The sequence below is a fragment of the Eretmochelys imbricata genome, chromosome 4 (assembly GCF_965152235.1).
Source record: "Eretmochelys imbricata isolate rEreImb1 chromosome 4, rEreImb1.hap1, whole genome shotgun sequence".
Classification (NCBI taxonomy): domain Eukaryota; kingdom Metazoa; phylum Chordata; order Testudines; family Cheloniidae; genus Eretmochelys; species Eretmochelys imbricata.
The window spans coordinates 15300318-15314622 of NC_135575.1; the positions used below are offsets into that span (position 1 = coordinate 15300318).

The window sequence follows — 14305 nt, forward strand, 5'->3', positions numbered from 1 at the left end:
AGGGTTGGGAGGATTTTGGGGGGAAAGATGTGTCCAAAGTACGTTTCCCAGTAAACCCAGTTAGAGTTTGGTGGTGGCAGTGGATATTCCAAGGACAAAGGATAAAATTAATTTGTACCTTGGGGAAGTTTTAACCTAAGCTGGTAAAAGTAAGCTTAGGAGGTTTTCATGCAGGTCCCCATATCTGTACCCTAGAGTTCAGAGTGGGGGAGGAACCTTGACAAGCCAGAAGAAGGGTTGCAACCTGATGTACCCTGTGTAGATGTGCATGGGTCTCCCTCTTACCACCAAAGGGACAGGTGTTGGGAGTTCGTGAACCGTGCCAGGTGCATGTCTGTGCTCACAGCTCTTCAGAGGAGCCATCAGCTAATATCCCTGGCAGGGTGTGGAACAGACTGGTCCACCAGGGTTCCTCGCCCTGTTTAAGTGGCAACAGGTCCCACCACTTGTTGTTGGGGCAGGACATGAGGGCGAGGAAGTGAACTGAATGGGGCATGTGTGTGGATAGATGTTCACAGCACAGTTCGGTGTTGGAATGTGTGTAACGAATGAGGCAGGGGATTGCAGAAAAAGAAAAGAATCTTATGGTTAAGGTAACTGAATGCTGGCCTGGGGAACAGGATTCTGTCCCTGCCTGGGGTCTGATTTGAAGAAGTGCTGAGCACTCATAGCTGCTACTGAAGTCGCTGGAAGCTGGCTTCCAATAAATAAAGTGCTAACGAAAGCTAATTATTCTGAAAAATCAGGGTGTAGGGGCTGCCTATTGAGTACCCAAAATTAGTGGATATTTTTGACCATAATCTCTGTGGGTTGGTTCCCCATCTTAAAATGGGGGTAATAACACCCCCCCATCTCAAGGGATGTTGTGAAAATTGTTTCCAAAGCTCGAATACCGAAGTAGTGTGTGCCATACAAAAGCCTATGGGGAAATTAATAATTCTTTCTTCAGAGCAGGGTTTGAATAGCGTGCAGTAAATAAGGCCTGGGGCCACCAGCTGAAGAATGAGGGGAAAACAAAATATTGAATAACTGCTCATTAACTGAGTACCATCCCTTCAGTGCACTGAATAAGGTAGGGGTCCTGTAGGAAAAAGTATATGATTATGTAATTAAAGACTGTATCATAATGCATATGCATGAGGAGGCTGAATTAAGGTTGCACATGTGTACTCATATTTAGAGAGGATATACAGAAAATGTGGCCACGCTACTTGTCCCATCACCTTTGAGTGGTAGGGCAGAATAATTGTGTAATATATAATTGGTGGCTGTTGTTTTTGTTTTGTATGAACGACAGCATGCAGAAAAGAATTGTATTGCAGCAGTATAAAGTCTGTGTATCCTAAATTACTTGTTGGCCCACAAAGGTATCCCATTGTTTACTATTTTCTCTTTGAAAAGAAGTAATACAGTTTGCGGGGGGAGGAAGCTACCATCTGAATTTGTGATGGGGCAGGCATGCTTTGTTTAATTACAGCTTTATAATATTCAATAAATAATTCCCTGAAAAAGTAGAAATCTGCCAGGGCTGCTCTGTAGAAACAAAAAGAAAAGGAGTACCTGTGGCACCTTAGAGACTAACCAATTTATTTGAGCATAAGCTTTCGTGAGCTACAGCTCACTTCATAGGATGCATACTGTGGAAACTGCAGAAGACATTATATACACAGAGACCATGAAACAATACCTCCTCCCACCCCACTCTCCTGCTAGTAATAGCTTATCTAAAGTGATCACTCTCCTTACAATGTGTATGATAATCAAGGTGGGCCATTTCCAGCACAAATCCAGGTTTTCTCACCCCTCCCCCCCCACAAACTCACTCTCCTGCTGGTAATAGCTCATCCAAACTGACCACTCTCCTTACAATGTGTATGATAATCAAGGTGGGCCATTTCCAGCATAAATCCAAGTTTAACCAGAATGTCGGGGGGGGGGGTAGGAAAAAACAAGGGGAAATAGGCTACCTTGCATAATGACTTAGCCACTCCCAGTCTCTATTTAAGCCTAAATTAATAGTATCCAATTTGCAAATGAATTCCAATTCAGCAGTTTCTCGCTGGAGTCTGGATTAGCAAAGATGTCACTTAAAAAAAAAAAAAAAAAGACTAGGGATTGAGAGGTGTGATCGTCAGTATGTTAGAGTTACAGCAGAAACAGGGCCCTTCCTTTTCAGTTTTTATTTTATTTTTTCCCGGGAATATATCAGGGTCGATTACTACAACAACAGAAACAGGTGAAAATCGGAGGAAAAACTATTAATAATTTTTCTGGGTAAATACTGGAGTTTATTTTGGTGAATGGAAGGACAGGGAAAAGTGTTCAGTAGATTAATACTTTGATGAATGGAATTCAGTGTGGTTTACTGCAGAACTAAAACGGAACTCAAAACACAATGACACCTCCTGAGTTTAAGAAAACAATACACCTCTAATCCCCAGATAAAACTTTTCGTTTGAATAAACAGTTTACTGTTGCAGACTTAGAACTCTTAGCCTATAAATATTTACATTTAGTAATTGGGCCACACCATTTCAGCGCATACACTCAACTTCATCTTTTTCTCCTGTTTCTCTTTTTTAAACTTTTGAATATCTCCTTGTGTTCTGAAACATATTCTGACACAGATTTTCATTTTCTTCCCATTTTAATGTCAGATCTTTAAACCATTATCTGCTAACAGCTTGAAATGTGTACATGGTGGGCGTAAGATTCATCAGTACGTTCAGATGCGCGTGCGCTGCAGAGCTTGTGGGCATGCCTGTTGTGTGTATCTTCTAGACACACTAATCCATAGTCTTATGTCAACAGGCAGCTTTGCATGTACACACAGACTATTATTGTAATACATCTAGCTCATGCAATGTATTTTATTAGGATAATATAATACATTGCATGAGGTATATGTATTACAATAAGTTATTTTTTATATATTTGAATGATACAAAAGTAGGATGTAAATTGGGGGGGGGAAATTATACCTTTTGTAAAACCCAGAATTTTTTTCAGTAAAAATCAGCTTAACCTGAAAACAAAGGGGCTTAAGCATAGACAATAGTCCTAAAGTATCTTAACTGCTGGTGTTAAAGCAGCTTAGGTTGAGCAGAACTGAAGTTGCAGCCAACATTTCATTTTTAAAGTAAATGTGATGGTTTAATAGAGTTAGGGCCCCATCTTGTAGGGGTTCACCTGCATGGTACCTGTTAGACTTACCATGGTTCCAATCTAGCCATGAGCCCCATGCGCTGACTTCGTTGGGTCTCCAAACAGGCATGAGGATCTGCCTGCATGGGAGTCGTTGCTAAATCAAGGCCAGTAGTAAGCAGTTAGTTTGTATAATTAAAACATCATATGAACAGTAAACAGGACTTAATACCAAAGAATGTAACACAACAGTATGATGATGAGACTACCTGGAATCTAACATTTTTATTTCAACTCTTCCAAATACACACTAAAGTAAATAGATGATAAACAAAAACCCAGCCCATTCTCTGAGCATATACTCCTGAAAGATAGTTAAAAAAAAAAAAAAAAAAAAAAAAAATAGATCTGGTTGAATTATTTAATTCAAAGTATTTTTTCAACAAAGATGTCTTATCTCAAAATGGACATTTCTCTATTTTAAATTAACTTTATCTGGTTTTCATCAAAATCTCCAAATACTGAAAAACTGAAATTTTTTGTCCAAAAGTGTTTCTCAGACTAATTTTTTTGTTTTGCTTTCAGCAATCCCACCCCCTCCCCACCACCACTTTTTGGGTCATGGGGGATTTATTGAACACCTAAACATTTTTCAAGACAATTTTTGATTAAAAAAATCACTAATTTTAATTAAAACTTTTCATAAAAATAAAGACAAATTTTGACCCGCTCTATTAAAGACATGTCAGTCTTTCCCTCTTCTGTGCAGGATCAAGAAATGGTGATAAGATCCCTTAGTGGTATGTTTATACACACAATGTTTAAAATGCAGAAGGTGGGTGAGCAGGTTGAATAATCCTGACTCTTGTGGAATTCATCCCTCTCTGACTATTGCTGAGCCACTTATGGGATGACTTCTATCCCTGTCTCTCGTTCAGAGTTACCTCTGTGGAGTAGATCTTTTTGCTTTTGAGATGCACCTGCTTGCATACATTATCAATCAGTGTGTTGGTGTTGTATAGGGGCAAGTGCTGCTTTGGTCCTGCTTGAGCAGGGGCTTGGACTAGATGACCTTTTGAGGTCCCTTCCAACCCTGATATTCTGTGATTCTAAATGCATGGCATTTTCCAGGCAACTATAAAGGTCAAGCGTACCCAACACAACAGCGATTGTTGCGAAAGAGTCTACCACTTTAAGGCCCCAATCCTGTGCAAGTGGACCCTTGTACCCACCAGACTGGGAACTAGACTCTGAGCCTGCAAACACATATGCACATGCCTAACTTTGCAGCCTGAGAGTTCAATAGAATTCACCTTCCCTAAGACTCACAGTACAGTAGAATTCCCTTGAGTTCAACAAGACTGCCTACCATGCATAAAGTTAAGCAGATGTATAGATCTTTGCAGGGCAAAACAAAAAGGAAAAAAAAAAAGAAAAAGCCCTGAAAGGGCATCAGCGCATGGAAGAGACAGGGGCCCATATGCTAAACAGCCTGAAAGCTGTTTGCTTTGTGGAGTTATTACTTCGCTGAAAGTAAGGAAAGGACAAGGTAAGTGACAGAACAATACGAATAAAAAATATCCCCTGGGGTAGGAGTGACAGACCGATAAAATAACTGCTTATACACGTTCATGGGTACATGTCATTAAATACAGAGTAGGGGAGATGCTCTGGGGTTGATCAGTGCGGACATGCATCCGGCAAAGTGGGTATTCACCCACCAAAGCCTATGCTCCAATACGTCTGTTAGTCTACAAGCGGCCACAGGACTCTGCCGCTTTTGCATTTTATTTGTTGCTCTGAAGAGCAATCTCCCTTCCGAGTATTGGTTTGTGCGGGCTGCAGCCCCCCGCAGCGAACAGGCGGTGGGGCAGGGGTGGGTGCAGCACAGGACCCGGCTCCTGCCCCCGGCGCAGCAGGGAAGCGCGCCCAGAAGCGTGTGCGGGATCGGGCCCGACAGCCTCTCCCTCCAGCGGAGGACGCCCGGGCTGCTGCCTGCTGCCCCAGGGCCCGCCGGAGAGCCGGGGCAGGGGCTGCCGGCCGGCCTGGCTGGCTGGGGGGGAACCTGCAGCGGAGCCGGCGCCGGCAGCCCGGGGAGGCGGCGGCCGGCCGGCTCCGCGCCAGGGGAGCCCCTGACGTGGGTGGCGCGCGCAGGGGAGGAGCCCCGCGGCGGGCTGGGGCCGGCGGCTTTATCAGCCCCGCAGGTCGCCAGGCGAGCGGCGCAGGCAGGGCTCGGCGAGCGACGGGCGGCCGCGCAGCGACTCTCCCTGCCCCGGCTCCTGGCAGCCCAGCGGCCCCCGGCCGGAGGGAGCCGAGACGGGGCCAGGCCCCGCGGGCTGGAGCAGCGGCTGGGCGGGCGCCTCCGGGAGCGCTCCGAGCGCCTGTCCGCTGCCCGCCCGGGGACTTGCCCGGGGCTCTGCGGGGGGCCGGGGGAGGCGCGCGCGGCGTGGCGGAGCGCGGGTCGTTTGTTCTCGGGAGGGCTCTGGACTCGTGATGGTTCTCCTGCCCCTGCTGTTCGTCGCAGCCTCTCTGGGAGAGGTGAGGACTTCCGCCGAGGAACAGGTAAGCGGCTACCTCGCACCCCTCGCTTTGCCCGCCAGGTTGATGCCGCCGGCTTGTGTAGCGGCGGCGGGGGGCAGAGCTCGGGTGGCTGGTCTGTAGGCATTTGCCCGTACGGGCTAACCGCTCCAGGGCTGGCTCGTGGAGGGATGGTTGCTGCCGGGCTGCTCCCTCCAGTTAGATCGCCGTGCAGCGGAGCAGCAGTGCCTTCCTTTATTTTCACCTACGTCCACCGACCCCTGCTAACGCTGGGGTTGGTTTCATCGCCTTTTCTTCAATGGACTGACTGTTAAGTGGCTTGATCTCAGAGGAGTGATTGCTACCGAAGCTAGGCGCTTCCCCCGTAACGTAAACCGTGATTAGTCTCTCCGGTGATTAATAATCTCAGCAGAGAGAGAGAGAAGACTTAAGTGAGCTGTAGCTCACGAAAGCTTAGGCTCAAATAAATTGGTTAGTCTCTAAGGTGCCTCAAGTACTCCTTTTCTTTTTGCGAGTACAGACTAAGACGGTTGCTACTCTGAAATCTGTTCGTTTGCTTAGCTCTCACCGTCCCTCTGTCCCGGGGCATGTGGAATCATGAGTGAATCTGGAAGTTTGCTCTCTTGTCTCTCTCCCCCTTTCATTCTGATCCTTTAAGAAATCCATTCAAAGCGGGGTTTTCTTTTCAAGGTGCTTGTAATTGTCTTCTGGTCTCTCTCATACCAGTGAGGAAACGCGTGGGCTGCGGAGGAAATCATTCGGCTTTAAAGGGAGAGCGATCCATTATGCACGTGTCAAAAGGGAATTGCTTGCACAATCCTTTTGCTGCAAAGTTTGCTTTGACAGATCGGGGGGGGCGGGAGGAGTGGTGGGAGCGTTTCCTGGCTTTTCCCTTTCTGAGCATGTCTCTCCGCTGCCCTCCCCACCCCCTTCTTTTTGCAGAGTTTAGTGTCCCCTTTTCTGTCCCCAGCAAGGTAAACCACAAACTTGAATGAGTCCTTAGTCTGGCAGCAGCTACCCTGAGTCCTATCCCGCAGCCAGCTGGGAGTTTTGTCATTGACTCCAGCAGGGTGCAGCAGGCTGCTCTGTCTGAATCCTGTGTATGTAGCTCTCCCATCTCTTTGCATGAGCTATTCAGCTTGATGCCTAACTGCCTGTACGTAGGGAAGGGTAGTTTGCTTTCCTTGGTTTCCCTGGTATCAAAACTGTCACCATATATGCCCGATTATTCCTTCACACGCCCACTCTTCAGGAATCATAGCGTTAATTCATTTTAAGGCCTTTCTTTGGCCACTGGAATTATTTTTTGGCACAGTGTCACAATTTATAGAATGGTTCATTCAGAATTAGGACTTCTTAGCTGCTCTATTTATGTTAAACTTATTATGGAGTCTATTCGTATATTGGTGGGAACAGCTGGTTATTCAGTTAGGGAAAAACGCCACCTCAGAAAACCAAAAGCAGAAATCTACCAACAGTGCAGTACAAACCAAGTGATTTTCCACTTTCCAGAAACACATATTTTGCAGTAAGTAACACAGCACATAATAATTAAACTAACAGTTTTGTGTGTGTGTGTGTTTTTTTTTTCCCCTCTGCAGGCTGGTAAAGAAGGAACGATCCAAATAGGTAAGAATCGTTTTTGTTTTGCTTTTCCCCCGAAAAGGAAAGTGAAGTAAATAAGCTCAATAAGTCAGTTTATTTAAACTTCTTTTCTTGAAGAAGACACTATTAGTGCATGTGCAGACTAACAACATTTTCACACTTGAACCATAGATTCTTCCTTCCAGCAGAAATGTATAGATCTGCAGTAATGTAATTTGTCTTTATGCCCTCTCATTTTCACCCTCACACTTCAACAAAATCTACGCTTTCCTTTTTAAAAGAACAAAACCAACAAAAATTAAAAACTGGAGCACGGTTAAACTGGCCGTTCAAATCTCATGGTAAATCAGATATGTGGGATTCTTTTTGTCTGAGTACTTTTCTGAAAAAAGGAAGCAATACTTACTCAGTTTTGGGAAGGGCAAAACATGTTTTTGGACAGTCTTGATATCGTGTGTAAGCATTTAACGTTTTTTGTTTTTTTTAGCAAGACCTATTTTGTTATGATGACAGTGTGGAATACAGGGTGAATAAGGGACCTGAAGAAAAGGTTTCTCCCTCAGTATCCATTGGTCACTTTAAAACCTTGCCATCTCTATTACAAATTTAAATCACTTTGTTTTTGAACTACTGCATTTCTCAAGGGACAGTGGTGAAAAGAAGAGACTGGAAATTCTGGAACAAATACTGTGCTGGTGCAAATGGGAGCAGTTCCATCGATTTCAGTACAGCTGTGCCAGCTGAGAATTTGGTCCTCTATCTTTATGGAAGGGAATGTGTTCTAGCTAGCAGAATATAGGAATAGGTGTCTGGTCTCTTGGATTCTCTTCTTGGGTTAGTATTTGACCTGGGGAGTGTAACCGTATGCATTCCTCCGTTTACCCATCTGTGAAAAGGGTGTTTATAATACTTCCGTGGGATGTTATGAGGCTTACTTAATGTTTGTTACAGTGCTCTGAAACTCTCAAATGAAAGGTCGCTATGTAGGAGAGTAATGCTTCCACCCCAGCAAAATCTCCCAATTTGAAGTTTTAACCTTCCAGCATATGCCAGGTGTTCTGAAAGCAAGTTCAAGCATTTTCCTGAGTTGTGGAGGTCTTTCTCTTAATTTTAATTCTGGCACTGAATTCTAATGTGTTGAGGTTAATTTCTGATACTACCTCTGAGTAATGGGAAATGAGGCACTTGTGTGGGTTTATGTTTAATTGGCAAACCCTTTTTTTTTCCAACTGTGTGCTGACCTTGTGTTTTGTTTTTGGTTGTTTCTATGCAGTTTGGATTGTTTTTGCATTTCAGTAACCATAAGCTATATGGAAATGCTGCTCTTAGAAATTATATCGTACTTCAGGAAAAAAAATCCTTATCCTGGAAAATAGATCTTTTCTCTCTCTCTTTATTTTGTCTTTTTCGTGTCTCAGTTGCCACGGTTTGAGAATGTTCTTGAGACACCCACAGAGGCTAGGGATACAATCTTGCATACATGGGGCAAATGTGTGTCTCTGTGCATAGTTGGGCATAACTGGGCTGTGTGCTCCATAGGGGATAGATCAGGATAGAATTCTCCTTTTAATCCTGAGGTGGTAATAGGAGCCTGTGCAGTTGCTGTATTGCTTCCTTAGTAATCTATTGCGGATTCACTGGTCCTACTCAGGGCCATCCCTAGGTGGGTGTGGGGCCTGGAGTGGAAGTGACGAATCCGTCACTTCTGGAACCGACCCGTCCCTTCCGGGACTAACTGCTTCAGCCAACAGCACTGGCCTGCGGGGCTTCCGAAGCGTGGGGCCCAGAGCGGTTGCCTCAATTTGCCATACCCAAGGGTTGGCTCTGGTCCTACTCGCAGTCTGCGCCTGTACCCCAGCCTATTTTCACAGTGGTGTGGCTGGGGCTCCTGTTGAGCATAGCTGCATAGTGCTTGACATCTTGTGAGAGCTCACTGCAGCCTACTGTCTCCTGCATAGTAGAACTACATTGATTTCATTGCCTTCAGGCTCCTCTGTGACTCTTTCTTGGGCAGGTAGATTTGGCCCATAAGCTTCTCAGATCTTCTGCTTTTGAGGAGGCTTACCAAACACGATTGTAAGTGACTTGCTTTACCTACTGCATTTTCCTGAATAGATAGTGTCTTGGTGGAGAAACACTTTTGCATTTAAAACATATCTGGTGCTGGTTTTTGCCCTAATTTGTACTGAAAGGGCATTTTTAAACCATTATTTTAAAAATGTCTTTGGTCCTGTGAAATCTGATTGTTTTTGCTGTGAAATACGTACAGTGGAATCTGTCTTAGAACCGTCTCCAAGTAGGTAGCAACCACTTTCAAGTATCCTCTTGCAGCTTCCTATACACTTTTCTTTGACCTTTAGTCTATGGCTGCCTCTATTAAGCAGCTGATCTTTGCTTGTACCCTGAGTGGTCATTTAAGATGAGTTTAATTGTGTAGGTTTTTTTTTTTTTTTAAATACACCCACATAGAATGTATAAACACAGTGAACTGTATTAAATTAGTACATAACTTAATTCAATGAGCAGGTGCACAATAATTGTCAAGCAGAAATCTTATGTGAATATGACTTTTCAGATGTTGGAATTAGAAAAGCATTCTTGTGAGACGGTTTCGGAACTTGATTTGGTGCAGCTTCTCCATTCTGTGTGCTCCAGAATTCCACAATGTGTGCGTGCTGTGAGCTGACAGTGCTGTTCTTGCTACCACTTGAAGGATGCTTTGGTTTCCAACTCTGAAATGACACTGGCAGGCTGCCTTTGGAGAGAGTGAACAGCTTGTCGTCTTATCTGCATAAAACAGTTTCACTGGAGTGATGCAAAGGGTCTGTCATGCTACAGGAACTGTGAAAATACCAGAGAGCATCCTGTATGGCCACTCAGGAAAGGAATACTTGAGTTGCCAATAGCACTGGGTCAAGTTCACAGTACAGGAAATGGAGTCATTGAGGGCAATAATTCACTAGCCACTAAACTGGAGAGCCTCAGTTTTTGTTTACCCTGCTTGAGAAACCTTGAATTTGATTTTTTTAGAAGTGCTTAAACAACCACAGCTCCTACTGATGTCCGACCCATTTGGGACTCCTGAGGGTACCTTTCTTATTCCATCTTCTGCTTCCACTCACTCAGACCTTGCTTCTGGCCAAAAAGTGCCAGATACAGCTCCCTCTGAAGCATGTATGTGATGGTTCTGAATTGGCTGGACTGCTCAGAAGAGAGCAACCAAAATTGCTTCCTAACTTCTTAGGGCTTTCAATACTTAACACAGGCAAGGGCAGTAAGATTGAGTCCCTAGTTTGGATTGTATCATTACCCTTCTCAGTGTTGAGAAATACTTTTGCTAAATGACTGGAGCAGTTTTGCCTCTGCCCTTTATAAGGCTTATCACAGTCTCTGTTCTACCATGATAAAAGTGACAGATGTATTAGGAGTTAAGCATTTATTTCCTCTGAAAGTGTAAGAATTCTTAACACTCATTCCCAGTTTTTCCCTTGAAAAATTGGCTCTGGATGCTCCCACCCTAGATATATTACAGTATGCAAAATGGTATGCCCCTTTGTGCCCAATAAGCTGATAATGTGCTGCGCTGGTCCTTTTAGCTTGGAGGGTATCTATTCTACACGAATCCAAGTTTTGTTACCACTATCCTTCTCATATGATGTGGGTATAGTGTGTTTACTGATGAAATGACCAAATAACTACCTTCTCCAGTATTGGATACTGTCAGCTTAGATAGTATGTAACAAACAGTAGTTATGGTGGAAGCAAAGGAGCCATACCTTTGTGGTAAAAGTAATACAGATGTCATGTCATATCCCTGCAGGTTTCCAAGCTGCTACTTCTGCCTTGGAATATTACATGGTAGCTATTGTATTTCATCCTGCAGAGAAGCTATAACTTGCTGTCATGCTATGATTAATTCATCACTATGAGCTAGATTCTGCCACCCTGACTGGCACTAAATACACTGTACAACTGCTCAAAGTAATCAGTGAAGGGACTCAAGTAGTCAGATACTACTCAGGTGGCAGACCGTGGCCCTACAACCTCAGTGCAGATTCAAGTTGGAGGATAGAAGCCCTTGTTTAAATACTTATTTACTGGTAATAATTAGCAAAGAAAAACTTCTGAAATATTAAATCAAAAACTTTACAAACTGGCTACCTTTAATTAGACATCTAAATAACTTGTCCTGATTTCCAGCGGTGCAAAATACTCATTGCCTTCAGTAGAATTTGTAGGCATTCAGCATTTCAGAAAATAAGCACCTAAATAAGTTGACTTATCTGTGTATTTGGTGCTTTACTTTCCCCAGGTTCCAAAATTTGGCCAATACATTCTATTAAAAGAAAAAAATCTCCCATAATGAAACAATCCCTCTTTCAAATGCAGTTGTGCAAAGAAAGTGTAGGACATTTGAATCTTAATTATCGTTCATTCTAATAAGGTAAATAACGTCAACTTGTGTGGTTCAGACGTGCTAATGCTTTAATATTGTTTAGATTTAAAAAAATATTATGAATATATTTTTCTTACAGATGCATCTTTTACCTGACTGTGTTTTGGAACGCTTAATAAAAGAATGTGATATTTTTATAAATGATTACTTTTGTCTTAAACAATGTACAATTTTGAACATAAAATTCACCTCTTTCTCCTCATGCTTTTCACTGATTATTAGTAAGACTTGGAATTAGCAAAACAGTGCAGCTTTGAAAATGGAGAATCTGAAAAAAATAACCCCTACAGATGGAATAGCATTTCCATAAACTGTAGTCTACAAAAAAAGATGACTGAAGTCAGTGGAAGAGTTTGGCTCTCTTCAGTATTTAAGCTTGTCACATTTAATTTTGATTGCCTTTGAACAAATGAGACTTCCTTTTCCAGTTCAACATTTACAGACCTTGGAAAGTCCTCTGCTGATGGCAAAAACTTTAATATGTCTCTTCCCACCCTTCATGCCCACCTCCTTGTGGTCAGCTGGCTGTTCTCATTATTAATGACTGCAATTTGCTTGCCCCCACAAACTGAAATCTGGGAACATTACCATAAAAAGTACAAAGTAACTTCTCAGATGTGCTGCAAATTCAGGCTTTGCTTGTCAGGCTGTCATTTGTGCATTTTGGATGTCTGCTTGTGTGAAAAATACACATATTCTGTTGTGGGTAAAAGTAAGAAATCACCTGTGTTTTACTGATCTGTAAGTGAATTTTAAGTAGAAATGGTCCTAAAATGTGAAATTTGGATCTGGATATTTAGCCCCACTGAAATTTGGGGGCTATTAGGATTGAGAGTTTTGATTGGGCCCAGTGACAAAACTTGGATGTGTTCAGATTTCAACTTCTTTGCTTCCTATTCCCTGCTTACTCCAAAAAGCAAACAAATACTCTCAGGAAAAAGTGGAATCTGGAGTTTTGATTTGGTTCCATCTCTAACTCTCAGGATAAAATTTTTTGATCCTTACGTAAAATTCCCAGTGATTTTTAAATGGGAGTCCTGCATGAGGTAAGGATTACAGGATCAGGCCCTAAAATGATACGCATAATGTTTAAAAGCATTTTTAATGCTGATGTGACTGTATTGATTATGGGTGAGAGTGAATGCCTCCTTCAGGAAAGATCCCACTGTGAGTTGGTAATTTTAATTATGGTATGCATGGTAGTTTTCAGCACAATGAATGGTATGAATGACTAGGGTATGTTCACTAACCTTGACTGCAATATTTCCAGAACATGCTTGAAAAATTTCCATTTCCATACACCAGCTATTAGTACATTATTTTTCCTGACTGCCTCTACTGTTAGTAATATCAGTTAGAAATTGAGGAAATTTAATGCAGAATCAACTCGGCTGCAAAACTAGGTAATCCCAACTGTGGGGAATGGGTTAGTGTTCTGAGACATGAAGCTGTCAGCGACAGTAAGTGTCATAGAAGGGGCACTATTTCAATCTTTGGAGTGGTGGAAAGGGGTGAAGATGCCAAACTGTATATCTCAGCCTGTGTTCTGAAGCCAGGATTGTGTTTTACCATGATAGGGTTGTGGAGGGTTTTTTAGAGGGTAAGGAATAGACTATAATTAGGAGAAATAGTTGAATGTAGCAATTGAGAATTTTCCAATTACATTGTCAGTACTGGGTAGTCTGCATAAATAGGTTCTGGATTATTCAGTGGATTGATATTGGATACGAGAGCCTTTTACCTCTGTCATACATTCAAATCTGTTTTAGGTTGAGAATGGATAAGTTTTAATGCGTTTAATTAAGTATGTTTATTTAGAGGTATTTCTGTGGCACACATCAGTATCTGAGCCACTCAATAGTAAAGATATATCAAATGGTACCAAGAAGGTAGCACTGCCCTCTACCCCCCCCAACACCCACTTTATAGGAATCGGGACTGGTTAATTCTTTTTGCATTGGCTGTCTTTATTACATGATCATTTGAGGAAATTCTGCCTTGAGCCAGGTGTGCCTCACAGCATGCTCCATAGGTGGTAAGATTTATGCTCAGACTCATATCCTGCAGCAGTTTGGTCCAGAATCATTGCCCTTGCACAGGGAATGCCATTCCTTCTACCAGCACAGGAAGAGACCTGGACATCTAATAGCCTGATTCTCCTCTCAGTGATGCTTAGTGTAAATTGAGAGTTAACGCCACTGACTTAAGTGGTGTTACACTGGTGTAAAATCAGTATAAAGTGGAGAAATAGCAGGCCCCAGTATATCCTGGTTGAGGAAATATGGTGGGAAGTAAAGAAACAGAGACCCTCCCTTGGGTAACTTAGCCATAGTCCACATGAGGCTTAAGTTCAGGATGGTTGGCCATTAGGTGGTTGTTTGAAATAAATCATAGCTGTCCTTTAACAGTTAACTTCCTACGAGACAGCTATCCATATACCACTAAAAAGCAAGTTTGTTGCCAGTCTCCTAGAAGATGGACTGCATGGGAAGGGAGGAAAAAAGTTACCCTCTCCCAACTAAGTGGCTCTTCCAGGAGACTGGTGAGGAACTATGGGGTAGC

The 14305-nt window shown here is 43.0% G+C and overlaps 1 protein-coding gene across 1 annotated transcript in view; it reads left to right on the forward strand.

The window, feature by feature from the left end:
• Window positions 1–548: 548 nt before the first annotated feature.
• Window positions 549–14305, forward strand: part of ADAMTS3 (ADAM metallopeptidase with thrombospondin type 1 motif 3) — a 190155-nt gene continuing 176398 nt past the window's right edge. The window contains 3 exon segments of the mRNA XM_077814745.1: window positions 549–593; window positions 4950–5879; window positions 7284–7311. Of these exon segments, the coding sequence (XP_077670871.1) occupies window positions 549–593; window positions 4950–5879; window positions 7284–7311 (1003 nt within the window).